This window comes from Chiloscyllium plagiosum, unplaced genomic scaffold (assembly GCF_037043375.1).
Source record: "Chiloscyllium plagiosum isolate Xiang-an unplaced genomic scaffold, Cpla_swu_hap1 HiC_scaffold_10, whole genome shotgun sequence".
NCBI classification, from domain to species: Eukaryota; Metazoa; Chordata; class Chondrichthyes; order Orectolobiformes; family Hemiscylliidae; genus Chiloscyllium; species Chiloscyllium plagiosum.
In genome coordinates, this window is record NW_028270148.1 from 5,844,973 (window position 1) to 5,860,017 (window position 15,045).

Here is a 15,045-nt window from a genome sequence, read left to right on the forward strand (position 1 = left end):
AATGCATCCACTATTTCTGTAGTTCCCTCTTTTAGAATGCGAGGATGGAAGCCCATCAGGGCCAGGGGACTGATCTGCCTTGAGACCCGTTAGTTTGTCTGACACAACTGCTTCAGTGACGGTGACGGGACTTACTCCTTGCCAATATCCTTTACTTTTATTGGAATGTTTTAAGCATATTCCACAGAAAATACCAATCCAATGTTTTTCCATAAATATTTTGACCATTCACAGGGTTGCAGCAAATGTGTGAATTCTCAATGTTCAAATGACTAAGTATGAGGAACTTGCACAGAATAAGTAATTAGCATCACTGTTGAAATAAAACTCACTGAGTCACAAGAAAATCCATCCAGTCATATCCTCCCTCAGAAGCCATTGACTTGTTGTCCATGCTTCTTCTTTACTGATACTTTAGCTTCTTTACCTCCTGAGAAATGAGAGATTAAAGAAGCTGCAGTCGGCTGGGATACTTTGTGTTTCGATGTATTAACTGGATATGCAATAAATAGTGTGGATACACAGCATAGTCACTCTGTTGAGATGATCATTGGAACTCTTTTTGCTGTGACCCTGTCCGTCTATGTTACTTTGGGTAAGTGTTTGCTTTCGAGAAGTTTAATTTGTTGTACAAGACCTTTCCATGCCACTGCTGTGGAATTTGTGAGAATTCTGTCAGTTTGAACATTGAGAATTTGAGGGGAGTGTCGCAAGGAGAATTTGTTACTGTCGAGAGCTTCGGCGAAAGTGAGGACTGCAGATGCTGGAGATTAGAGTCAAAAGTGTGGTGCTGGAAAAGTACAGCAGGTCAGGCAGTATCTGAGGAGCAGAAAAATGGATGCTTCAGGCAAAAGTCCTGAAAACTTATCTTTTTCTGCTCCTTGGATGCTGCCTGACCTGTTGTGCTTTTCCAGCATCACGCTCTCAACTTTCTTGAGATTGTTTGGTGCAGCTGACACAAAGCTCCACAGGCTGGGAACACAGACCAGAAAACGAAGAGTTCCTCCCATCTTTTTTTGTTATTCATTGATCAAGATTATGGGATTGAGGGACAGGTTGAACATTACAGTGTGTATTTTGGGTGGATTGGATTAATCTGTGTGTTCAATGGGTCTTGTTGGGTTGATTTGAAGGTTGGTGAATTTACAGCTTTGTGGTTCGGAGTGAGTTTTACCAATGGTCCCTTGCTGGCACTCACATCAGTTCTCTACAATCAATAATATTGAATTTGTTCCATTAAAACATCTCCAGTACTTCGCAAACTGTGAACCAGTTTGAAGTTCAGTATCTGTGACAGCACCGAATCCTGGATCTGTTCCAAAACAGGAACATTTCCAAAGATGAATGTGCTGAATGCCAGTTCATGTTTTGTGTGATGGTGTTAATTGAAGAAAGGATGTTGATGGTCAGGAGATGGAGAGTATCTCCTGTTCTTTTACACATTGTGCTTTGTGATCTTTAAATCTTCAAATTGGATGCTTGAGCACTCCAGACAACATTTGATGGAAACAAGGACAGAGTGAAATCTTCTCTCTGTTGCTGCTGTGTGTAGCCCCTCCTGCCAGGTGATCTATTGCCATGGTGCCACACTCATCTGTCTTGTACCAGCCTCACCCATCCACTGTAGCTCGTCGGAAACCACTCTGTGACATCTGCCTTGTCCACCAAAGTATCAGCTTTGAGCCAAGCTCCAGAAATAGTTTTGACAGCCACAGCTTCCTGTCCTATGTGCGAAAGGGAGAGGCCAATTGAGCCAAGCTGCCCCCTCACACTCACTGAGAGTGTAGAGTATCCCTCTGTGCTCCCACCATTTCACAGCTGTTCAATGGACAGACAATAATGTGGAACAAACTGGGGATTTCACCATCTATAGACCAAAGAGAGGGAACACCTGCACAAAATGTGGCTTTGACCATTTGCCTGAGTTAGAGCTTGTCTTTTCTGAACACCAACTGCAAACTAAGCCCAGGAAACAGAAAAGGGGAAGCAACATTTGCTGCACAGAGTGGAATCTCACTGTTCCCACAATCACAAAAAGTTCTGATGAGAAAGGAAGCCATTGGGCCCATTCTATCTGCACTGGCTCTCTCAGCACTTTAACTTTAACCACTGAGAATGGGTAAAATAATAAACAAATATTTCACATCAGTATTTAATGTGGAGAAGAATATCAAAATGAGAGAAGTTGGGTAAATTACTAGTGTTATCTTGAAAAGTGCACAAACTATAGAAGAGGAGATGCTGGACATCTCAAAATGCAGCATGTTGGATAAATCCCTTGAATCTGATAAGGTATACCCAAGAACTTTGCAGGGAGCAAAGGAAGCAATTGCTGGGCTGTTTACTGTGACACTTGCATCATCAAGAGTCATAGGTGAGGTGCTGGTAGATCAGAGGTTGGCTAATGTAGTACCACTGTTTAAGTAAGGTGGTTAGGAAAAGCCAGGGGACTATAGACTGATGAACTTTAAGTCAATAGTGGGTAAGATGTCGGAAATGATTCTGAGTGACAGGATAATTTAGGTTTTTGGAAAAGCAAAGACAGATTAGAGATAGTCAACATGGTTTGTGTTTCACTAAGTTGACTGAGTTTTTGAAGAAGTGACAAATCAGATTGATGAAGACAGTGCGATGGACTCAGTCTATTTGGACTTCAGCAAATTGTTTGACAAAGTTTCCCACTGTAGATTTGTTAGCAAGGTTACATCACTTGGAATCCAGGGAGACAATCCATTGGTTGCAAATTTGGCTTAATGACAGTAGACAAAGGATGGTTGAGAAGGGTTTTTCTTCGGATTGGAGGCCTGTGACCAGCAAAATGCCACACGGATCAGTGTTGGGTTCACTGCTTTTCGTTATTCATATAATGCTGACAGATAGAACTAGATTAATTTAGGATATCTGCTCAGAATGGACGAGTTGGACCAATGAGTCCATTTTTGTGCTGTATATCTCTATGACTTAATGACTCTATAATTTAGTGTCAGTCTCTTGCCTTTCCTTCTTCATCCTGTACATTGTTTCTGTGTAAATAATCATCCAGTGCCCCGTTAAATGCCTCAGTTGGACCTTAATGCCATTGGACCAGAAGATGGAAGTTCAGAATCAGACCATTCTGCCCATCAAGTCTGCTCATGGCTGCTCTGATAATCCCCAATTTGACTTTCTTGTCTTTTTATCTATATCTCTAGATTTACTTTCTATTTAAAAATCTATCTTTCTCAACTTCATCATACTGAATGGTGCAGCCTCAGTTCCCCTGTGTGGCGGAGTTCCCTTCACAGTGAGGAAATTCCTTCTCCTCTCTGCCTTAAGTGTGCATCCCCTGATTCTGAGATTCTGTCCTCTGTTCCCAGACTCTCTAACAGTGGAAACTTTTTTTTTGCATCTATCCTGTCAAGTCCTCTAGGAATCCTTTATGTTTCAATACTGTTGCCTCAATATTTTTGAGATTCTGATTAGAACAAGCCCAATCAAGATAACCTCTCCTCATAAGGCAGTCCCTCCATACTGACGATCAGCACAGTGATCCTTCTCCGGGTAAGGAACAAGAACTGTTTCACAGTATTCCAGTATGGTCTGACTAGGAGTTTGTACAGTTTTGGCAAAACCTTCCCAATTTTATTCTCCACTTCCTTTGAAATAAAGGAGACTCTCCCTTTGCCTTCCCTATTACCAACAGAACTTGAATGTTAACATTTTGTGATTCATGGATGAGGCCTCCTAAATCCCTCGGTTCTATAGCTTTCTGCATTCTTTCCTATTTCAATAATATTCAGTTCCCCTGTTCTTTCAGACAAAGTGTATGGACTCACATTTCTTCACATTATATTCCATCTGCCAAGTTTTTGCCTCCTCTAAAGGCCAAATATTGCAGATGATGGAAACCTGAAGCAAACACATAGAATGGTGGAGGAACTCAGCAGGTCTAGCAGTATCTGTCGAGAGAGAAACAGAGTGAACATTTTATACATAATGTGAGTCTTCTTAAAAACTCTCCATTAATCTATAATTGGGCCATTATTTCACTGATTTTGTTCTGTATACTTTGTGCATTCACGTAAATAGACATTAACAGTATTTCCCCTGGTGACCCTATTCACTGCTGTTTTTCTGTTTTGTATCCTCTGTCTGCTCCTGTTCCACTCTGGGTATCGTTCGTCAAATAGCTGCTGTCTCCTCTTGCTTTGTCAGACTCCAGCCCCTTTCTCCTGAACCCAGCCACCTTCTACTCAGTTTAAAACCCTTTTGAGAGCCTGAGTTATTTGATTAACCAGAATACTGGTCTCAGCATGTTTCAAGTGAAGCCTGTCCCTGAAGAACAGCTCCTTTTAACCCCAGGATTGGTGCCAGTGCCCCACAAATCAAAACCTATTCCATCCAGACCAGACTTTGAGCCATGCATTGAACTGCCTGACTGTATTTACCCTGTGCCAGTTTGCCCATGGCTTAGGAATTCTTCCCATGGAGATTCAGCTTTATCATTTAGCTCTGAAATGTTCAAAGTCTTTCAGTGAAGCTTTCTTTCTTGTGCTCCAAGTGTCCCAACATGGACAATCATGATTGGATCCTTCTCCTCCCTCTTCAGGTTCTCCTCCAGCCCTGAGGAGATAACCTCTCCCTTGGCACTGGGAAGGCACCACATCCTTCAGGAACAATGCCAGGAGCAGGATCTACGCTCTCTCATTACACTGTCCACTCCAACAACGACATTGCTATTTCCTCTCCCCACATGAATCACTCCCTGTCCCAAGGTATCATGGTCCATTTGCTCATTCTCCTTGCAGACTGCAGTCTTGCCCACACAGCTTGCAGAAACCTGATAACTGCTGGATTATTGCAGCATCTCAGGCTGATTGTGATGTTCTGGAACTGCTGGGTTATACAGCGTGTCAATCCTGTTCACCCATCATCCCCACCTCACCCCCATCATCGCTGACCCATCAGCCCCCACCCATCCCCATCATCACTCGCCCATCATCCCCACATCCCTATTATCAGTCACCCATCATCCCACCCCACCTCCATCATCGCTCAACTATCATCTCCACCCCGATCATCACTCACCCAATAGCCCCACCCCACCCCCATCATCACTCACTCATCATCCCAACTGACCCCATCATCATTCACCCATCATCCCTACCTCACCTCCACCATGACTCAACCATCATCCCCACCCCACCTCATCATTACTCAGCCATCATCCCCACCCCATCACCACTCACCAATCATCCCCATACCACCCCACCCCAACATCACTCACCCATCATCTCCACCCACCCCCATCAAAGCAGAAGTTCCAGAACTGATCTTTGTTGAACACCACTGGTCATCATGTTCTTGAGTGAACACTTTCCATCTACCACCACCCTCTATCTTCTATGGACCAAGCAGTTCTGGATCCAGGCAGCCAGATTTCCCTGTATACCATGCCTCCTTATATTCTGAATGAGCCTACCATGTGGAAACTTATCAAATGCCTTGCTAAAATCCACGTACACCACATCTACTGCTCTATCTTCATCAATGTGTTTTGTCACTTGCTCAATGAATTCCATAAGGTTTGTGAGTCATGACCGCTCCTTCACAAAACCACACAGACTATCTCTAATCAAACTATGCTTCTCCAAATGATCATAACTCCTGTCTCTCACAATCCTCTCTGACACTCTCCCCACCGAAGCTGTAAGACTAACTGACCTGTAATTCCCAGCATCATCCCGATTCCCTTTCTTGAACAAGGGAATAACATTTGCCACCCTCTGATCATCTACTCCAGTGGACAGTGAGGATGCAAAAGATCATTGCCAAAGGCACAGCAATCTCTTCCCTCACTTCCATTAGTAACCTAGGGTTTATCCTATCTTGCCCAGGGAATGTATCTAGCCTTATGTAGTTGCAAAATTTCAGGATATTCTCCTTCGTAACATCAACCTGTCCCAGCTTATCAGTCTGTTTCACGCCATCCTCAGAAATGTCTTGATCTCGCAGTAGTAAATACTGAAGCAAAGTATTCATTAAGGATCTACCCTACCTCCTCTAACTCTATCCCTAATCAGCCTTACCCTCACTTTAGCCATTCTTTTTGTTGCTCACATAAGTCTGGGACACCTCAGGGTTTTCCTTAATCCTATCCACTAGAGATTTCCATGTCGCCTTCTAGCTCTCCTAAGTCCATTCTTCAGTTCCTTCCTCGCTAAATCTGTAACCCTATAAAGACCTGTGTGGTACTTGCCTCCTCACCTTTAAGTAAGCCTCCTTCTTCGTTTTGACTAGATGTTCCACATCCCCTATCACCCAAAGTTTTTTCACCCTCACATCCTTTCCTTGCCTCAATCGGATAAACCTGTCCAGCACTCACAGCAATTGCTTCCTGAACAGCATCCACATTTTTGTCATGCATTTCCCTGAGAATATTTTCCCAATTTAGGTGCACCAGTTCCTGTCTGATAACATTGTAATTCCTCCACCTGCAATTAAGTGCTTTCCCATACCATCTGCTTCTATCCCTCTCCATGACCATAGTAACGGTCATGGAGTTGTGTTCACTACCACTGAAATGCTCTCCCACTGAGAGATCTGAAACTTGGCATGGTTCGTTGCCAAGCACCAAATCCAAAATGGCCTTCCCTCCCGTCAGCCTATCTACATATTGTGTCAGAAACCCTTCCTGGACACACCTTACAAAAACTGTTCCATCCAAACTATTTGAACTAACAAGGTTCCAATCAATATTATGGAATTTAAAGTTACCAATGACAACATCCCTGTTACTTCTGTATCTTTCCAAAATCTGCTTCTCAACCTGTTCCTTCATGTCTCAGTTGCTGTTGGTCGGCCTGTAGAAAACTCTTAATTGACTGACTGCTCCTTCCTTGTTTCTGACTCCCACCCATAATGACTCAGTAGATAAACCTTCCTCAACAACCCATCTTTGTGCAGCGGTGATACTCTCCCTGATTAGCAATGCCACTCCTCCACCTCTTTTACCTAATGATATATCTGGTTCACAGGTTGGAGAGCTACCTGCAGTGAATGGACAGCCAATGGATACTCAGGCAACTGAACGACTACAGGACATATAAAAAGCATTCACCCCATGACCACTTGGATATGAAAAATCAAAATCTGTTGTGGTTTACAAAATTCAAATTAATTTTGAATGAATCAGCAATATTAAGAATTGTTAAAAAAATGGGTTTTGTCACTAAGTTGCTGGACTGACTGTATTTGAATGCAGCTCAGTAACGGTTTCTGGGTTCAGGTTACTGTGTGCCTTCACAGATCAAAAGGAGGGCAGCTGAAGCAAAATTGTCAAACTGACCAAAAACAGTGAAAAAAAATCTATTTGTTCTGATAAAAAGAGGAGAAATCTTCAAGCAGGACCAGCTGCACGATTTCTTCCTCCCATTCAGCAAAAGACAAGGAAAAAGATAATGTTTCCAATATCAGGGTTTCAAACTATTTCCTATTGGAATCTGAAATATGGTCAGAAGGTCTCCCATCAATATACAACTTGCAGGAATCATCCTCATTGACAAGAAATTGAAGGAACTCTGAGAAGCCGGCACATTCTACCACCTGATGTGAGTTCTATACCCCCCTGGGATGGTCATTCTTTAAGGTTTTTTTTAAAAAAATCTGCTCAAACTATTTCTGCAGAGCTGTGTTGATTGTCTGTAAATGAATGTATGTTTGAGATTAATGGGATATGGTTTTATCCCAAATAGAAATGTCATTGCTAATGTTATGAAGTTGAAGGCATACACTGTAACTTTAAGAGAGAGTGAATGATGTTCTGAACAGAGAGCTTACAAGCACCTGTGTGATCTGACTAGATGGCAATCTCGCAGTGTACTGAAATATATGAGATTTGGCTACGAAATGGATACCTGAGTTGGTTGCTGTTTTTTTACAACAATTCCAATTTAATCAATCAGTTTAAATTATGCCCCAGAATACTAAAACTGAATTGATTTTGAATTTATTGTTTTGCCAACACTAAACCAATGAGATATTGGGGATATAAAAATGCAGACATTTTGAAAATTAGAGACAGAGCAACTGACATTGAGAGAAAGCAAAGAAGTTTGGAAACACTCTCCATCAAATGAGGCTTTTCATATGTAACATATTTGTAGTAAAAAGAAAGAAGATGACCGAGGGAGATCTTCAGCTGGAAGAAGATAGGCACTGAAGATGACAGTGACTGTGTGATTTTGAAATTAGGTTGATGCAATTTTAATAACTATGTTATTGGAACAGCATATTGATATAGAGTTGGAGGCAGAAAATAAGCAGTTAAGAGAAAGGGGAGTCAAGAGTTGTGAATAGTTATTGTTTAATGTTCACTTTTAGATTAAAGAAAAATTGATAATATTTTCTTTGAATAGTGGAATTTGCAAGTTCTCTGTCACTCATATTTTAACAGATTATGAGGCGAGATGAGCTTTTCTAGGTGTTTGGTTTAATTAACAGAGAAGTTCATCACCATGTCGAAACACTCATCACATGTTCTGCTTGTTTAACCAATCAGTCTTGATCATAATACATAAATTAGTTTTGAGATCATGAATTAAATTGCTTTGTTTTTAACCTTTGGATTGGAGGACAGAAGAGAGACAAATTGGCTGTATTGTTGATTCAGTAACACACTTAATAAGGCCCTTGGTTAATTGGGGATCAATTACGAGTTTACTCCCCACATTAGACTTAACGCTGTGATGTGAGATGTGTGGTTTCTATATGATTTTAATATTATTTAGTTTTGAATTTGAATTTTGAGCTAGTGCTATGTAGATTTTAACCCTTGTGATTATGATGGGATTTAAAAATCAAAATATCAATATTTTTGAAGTTATGATTTCTTTTAACAAAAATATGTGACAGAAACAGTTCTTGGAGTTATGTCAACCCCTATAGGATTGATCGAGAAGGGTACACTGTCTACTGTCTGTATTAGGTAAAGAGGTACTGTTGGGATCTTTAAAGTATTTTATTTCATTGTCTGTTTCTCAGTCTTTAAAATAGTGTTTTATGTATATAGCTTGTTTCATTATATTCTTTGTCAGTTCTATTTAACAGAAAGACACTTCATAAAAATCAAAAAATCTTTTCCTCCTGTTGAAACCAAGTCTGCTGCATTGTGTGTTCCTTTCTCACTGAAACACCCACTAGTTTTATACAAAAAAGAATCCAAGCCGGATTTCAGTCTGGAACCAAACTTGCCCAATACTAACATCGTTTGGGACCATAACAACACCAATCAAAGTGATTGGGGCTGTTGCCCTTGGAGAAGGAAAAGTTGAAAAGAGATTTGATCAAAATGGCCCATCCATTCAGGGTGCCATTCTCTTCTTAGATGATAAAAAAATTATCCTGGGCCAGAGAGGGATGGTGAGATTGGTTGGGAAAGGATGTTTGTGAGTTGTTCCAAGATATGTGCATTTGAGAGACTGGGATCTAGTTCTGTGAGCACTTCTGGGCACATGGCAACACGGGATCAATTAGTAATTAGAAGATCCTCAGTGCCAGAGATACCCGGTCCCAGTGAATACTCAGGGAACCATGTACATGGCAATAGGAGGATTGTAAGGAGTCAGACTCAGGGAAAGGCAATCATTCTGAAGAAAGCAGTGAAAAGGATGAGGAGGGAATGAGTGATATTTCCTGAAGATGCTGCAGTTTCTGACCAATGAGTGGGTCACCAGATAGGGCTGGGGTCAGGGAGAAGAGACCAGGGGATGTTAGGAACTTGGAGCCTCTGGTAGGGGCAAGAGGTTTGGGGAGGGGTTGGGGGCAGGGATTCAGGACAGGGGGTGGGGAGAGCCTGAGGCTGGGAGCTGTAATCAGGAGCTGCCCTTTATTCAGGCAACATCACTGTACACTCTGATCCTGTTGCCCTTCTCTAAATATTTACACAAAAGTTATTAAAGTTATTTGATTACACAAACATGGTTGGTTTGATCTGCTCCAGCTTCACTTATTCAGTCCTTAACCAGATCCATATTTAATACAGAACTTGTTCTCTATGAACAACTGGCAGGACATTGTAAACTGGAGAAATGATTCTTACATTCTTGATGTTTTCCCCCTAAAGGTGCATCTGGTCCAGTCCCTCTCCAGTCTCTGATAGTGGAACGTGTCACTGAGGGTCACACTGCCCATTTACAGTGCACCATGAGGAATGCCACAGTGACACACACTGATGTTCATTGGTACAGACAAGAACCAGGGAGTCATGTGAAGCTGTTTTTCACACGTGAAAAGATTTCCACACAATGGAACCCAGGGCTCACGAATCGAATCTCACTTTCCAGAGACAACTCCAGTAACAGCTTCATTCTGACCATCACAAATGTACAACTCAATGATACTGGGGTCTATTACTGCTCAGTGCAGGGAGAGACCTATGGGGGTGGAAGCCTGCTCATTGTAAACAGTAAGTAGAGTTTACATGACAATTTCCTCCAGCAATAACCTCTAACAAAATGAATGAATTGGGGATGTGTTTGTAATCAACAAGATTGAGAAGGTGACGGAGAGTGATCTCGGGGATGAAGCTGAGGTCAGGTTCAGTCATTCCCCAAAGTTGCCCTTCTCTGGGTTTAGCCTCAGGGGATATCTATGAGGATGAGCACAGTGTGGCTGTTTGCTGAGCTGAAGACGATGTTTCATCTTCACTGTGTTCTCATGTTGGACAGACATTTGGAGAGCCTGGAAACAGCCTTGTGATGATTGGAGGAGATAAAGGGACAGTGCAGTGATGGGGGCAGATGGAAATGTTGAGCAGGTTGATGAGGGTGAAAGGATGTTGTCAAGGTACTCAGGAATGGTGTCCTGGAGACACCACAGAGATGATCAGAGTCTGGAAGAGAAATCACTGATGCTGGGAGGAAGCTGATGATGGGAGCAGTCAGAGGGGGACACTGAGAGAGCAGTGCCAGGAGCTGCAATGTGTGTCTGAGACTTTCCAACAGAATGTGGACTCAATGTTTCTCAAAGGAGTGGAGAGTTGAAAGGTTCAGTGGATGGAGAGACAGTGAGACACACCGTCACACGTAGATCAGTTGTGATGCTGATCAGTGGTGGCTCAGTGTTGGGGCTGAGAGTGAACCTGGATTCCAGGATCTGGAACAGGGAGTGGGCTGGAGCTGGCTCCCCATTGCAAGAGGCAAGAGGCAGTCGGATGGTTGGTCTGGATTGTAGGGACAGAGGGACTCTGTGTGGTGCTGCTGATTGGCCTGGGAAGGAGCATTGTTGATGTGAGGGGCTCTGTGCTCACATTTCCCTCAGACAGGTAGTCAGTGATTTGGATCAATTTTCTGACAGTTTGTTGAGATTGTTGAGAAGTAATTGTTTCAATATGAAATATGAGTGACTTAGATAAAGAAAGTGTCCATCCGTGACAATGGGGGCTAGTTCACTGGGACCAGGGTATAAACAAGGTGTTAGTGTCCAGTGTTTCAGTCTTGTTAGTGATTGTGGTGTGGGTGAGGGTGGGAAGGGGGTTAGGATGGGTGTTAGGGGGATGAAGCAGCATCCTGTTCTCTAGAGAATGCGACATGTGACAGTCCAGCCCAGGAATAGACCTTTCAGCCCATCAAGTCTGTGGCAGTCATGATGCCATTCTAAATGAACCCCATCTGCCCACAAATGGTCCATATCCCTCTATTCCCTCCCTGTAAATGTGTCTGTCTCAATGCCTCTTAAATGCTGCTGTTGAATCTATTTCTACCACCTCCCCTGGCAGTGCAGTCCAGGCACCTGCCACCCTCTGTGTAATAAACATCCCTCACACATCTTCTTTAAAGTTTCCCCCCTCACCTTAAACATAAGCCCCCCGTGTATTTGACATTTACAGCCTGAGAAAAACACTCTGATTATCCATCCTATCCATGCCTCTCATAGTTTTATAAACTTCTACCAGGTCGTCCCTCAGTCGCTGATTCTCTTGTGAAAACAATCCAAGTTTGTCCACCCTCTCCTTCTAGACTCATGCACTCCAATCCAGGTAACATCCTGGTAATCCTCTTTTGCACTCTCTGCATGTCTCCACATCCTTCCAATAGCACGGTGACCAGGACTGCACACAATACTCCAAATGTGACTGAACTAAAGTACTATACAGCTGGAAATTGGCACGCTAATTTTCATCCTCAATGCACCATCCAATGCAACCAAGCATGCCATCTGCCTTCTTCACCGTCTTAGCCACTTGTATTGCCACTTCCGGGAGCTATGGACTTGCATCCCAAGATCCCTCTGGTTATCAATGCTCCTACGGGTCCTGCCATTTATTTATTCTTTCTTCTCGCATTTGAACTCCCAAGATATATCACCTCTCACTAATCCAATTGAAACTTCACCTGACATTTCTCAACCCAACTTTCCAACTAATCAAAATCCTGCTCTATTGTTTGACAATCATCGTCACTGTTGACAACTCCACCAATTTTTGTGTCATCTAAAAACTTACTGAAACATAGAAAATAGGAGCAGAAGTAGGCCATTCAGCCCTTCGGGCCTGCACCACCATTCAAAACTATTGTAGCTGACCAGACAACTCAGTATCTCATTCCTACTTTATCTCCAGACACGTTGATCCCTTAGCTGGAGGGACCAAATCCAGCTCCCTCTTGAATATTCCTGGCCCCAACAGCTTCCTGTGGAAGAGAATTCCACAGATTCACAACTCTGAGTGAAGAAATGCTTCCTTATCTTTGTTCTGAATGGTTTACCCATTATTCTTAGACCAGGGCCACTAGTTCTGAAATTCCCCAACATTGGGAACATTCTTCCTGCACCTAGCCTGTCCAGTCCCATCAGGATTTTATATGTTTCTATAAGATCCCCTTCATTCATCTAAATTCCAGTGAGTTCAAGCCCAGTGGATCCAGTCTTTCCTCATATGTCAGTCCTGCCATCCCAGGAATGAATCTGGTGAACCATCACTGGACTCCCTCAATAGCAAGAGTGTCCTTCCTCAGACTTGAAGAACAAAGCTGCACACAATACTCAAGGCGTGGCCTCACTAACACCCTGCATAACTGCAGCAAGTCATCCTTACTCCAACACTCAAATTGTCTCGCTATGAAGGCCAGCATACCATTAGCTTTCTTTACTGCCTGCTGTGCCTGCATGAGAATCTTCAGCGATTATTCCACCATGACACCCAGGTCTCATTGCACCTCACCTCTTCCTAAACTGCCCCCACTCAGATCATAATCTGCCTTCCTGTTTTAACAACCACAGTGGGTAACATGTCTTGAGAAGATTTGTAGCTCAGGTCGTCATTTCCTGTGGTGAAGTCACGTCCTTTTCTTTTTCTCAGAGGATGGTAGATGGGGTCTAACTCGATGTGTTTGTTGATAGTGTTCAGGTTGGAATGCCATGCTTCTAGGAATTCTTGTGCGTGTCTTTGTTTGGCTTGTTCCAGGATGGATGTGATGGAAATGACATCACCAACCCAAAGAAACCCAAACATATAAATAGAAAGCAGGAATTATCAGCAATGCTTCACCTGAGGCCCACTGAAGATGTTACCTAGTAGGGTGATGAACATAGAACATAGAACATAGAACAATACAGCACAGAACAGGCCCTTCGGCCCACGATGTTGTGCCGAACTTCTAACCTAGATTAAGTACCCATCCATGTACCTATCCAAATGCCGCTTAAAGGTCGCCAATGATTCCGACTCTACCACTCCCACGGGCAGCGCATTCCATGCCCCCACCACTCTCTGGGTAAAGAACCCACCCCTGACATCTCCCCTATACCTTCCACCCTTCACCTTAAATTTATGTCCCCTTGTAACACTCTGTTGTACCCGGGGAAAAAGTTTCTGACTGTCTACTCTATCTATTCCTCTGATCATCTTATAAACCTCTATCAAGTCACCCCTCATCCTTCGCCGTTCCAACGAGAAAAGGCCGAGAACTCTCAACCTATCCTCGTACGACTTCCTCTCCATTCCAGGCAACATCCTGGTAAATCTTCTCTGCACCCTCTCCAAAGCTTCCACATCTTTCCTAAAGTGAGGCGACCAGAACTGCACACAGTACTCCAACTGTGGCCTAACCAAAGTCCTGTACAGCTGCAACATCACTTCACGACTCTTGAATTCAATCCCTCTGCTAATGAACGATAATACTCCATAGGCCTTCTTACAAACTCTATCCACCTGAGTGGCAACCTTCAAAGATCTATGTACATAGACCCCAAGATCCCTCTGTTCCTCCACCTGACTAAGAACCCTACCATTAACCCTGTATTCCGCATTCTTATTTGTTCTTCCAAAATGGACAACCTCACACTTGGCAGGGTTGAACTCCATCTGCCACTCCTCAGCCCAGCTCTGCATCATATCTAAGTCCCTCTGCAGCCGACAACAGCCCTCCTCACTGTCCACAACTCCACCTATCTTCGTATCATCTGCAAATTTACTGACCCACCCTTCGACTCCCTCATCTAAGTCATTAATAAAAATTACAAACAGCAGAGGACCCAGAACTGATCCCTGCGGAACTCCACTTGTAACTGGGCTCCAGGCTGAATATTTACCATCTACCACCACTCTCTGCCTTCGACCGGTTAGCCAGTTTTCTATCCAATTGGCCAAATTTCCCTCTATCCCATGCCTCCTGACTTTCCGCATAAGCCTACCATGGGGAACCTTATCAAATGCCTCACTAAAATCCATGTACACTACATCCACTGCTCTTCCCTCATCCACATGCTTGGTCACCTCCTCGAAGAATTCAATAAGACTTGTAAGGCAAGACCTACCCTTCACAAATCCGTGCTGGCTGTCCCTAATCAAGCAGTGTCTTTCCAGATACTCATAAATCCTATCCCTCAGTACCCTTTCCATTACTTTGCCTACCACAGAAGTGAGACTAACAGGCCTGTAATTCCCGGGGTTATCCCTATTCCCTTTTTTGAACAGGGGCACAACATTCGCTACTCTCCAGTCCCCTGGTACCACCCCCGTTGCCAGTGAAGACGAGAAGATCATTGCCAACGGTACTGCAATTTCCT

General features: G+C 43.3%; 1 protein-coding gene across 1 annotated transcript in view; it reads left to right on the plus strand.

Annotated features, from left to right (window-relative positions):
- Window positions 1–413: 413 nt before the first annotated feature.
- Window positions 414–15,045, plus strand: part of LOC122553153 (immunoglobulin superfamily member 3-like) — a 76,812-nt gene continuing 62,180 nt past the window's right edge. The window contains exons 1-2 of the mRNA XM_087991034.1: window positions 414–595; window positions 10,103–10,444. Coding sequence (XP_087847160.1) covers window positions 544–595; window positions 10,103–10,444 — 394 coding nt within the window. The 5' untranslated portion in view covers window positions 414–543. The remainder of the gene's footprint in view (window positions 596–10,102; window positions 10,445–15,045) is intronic.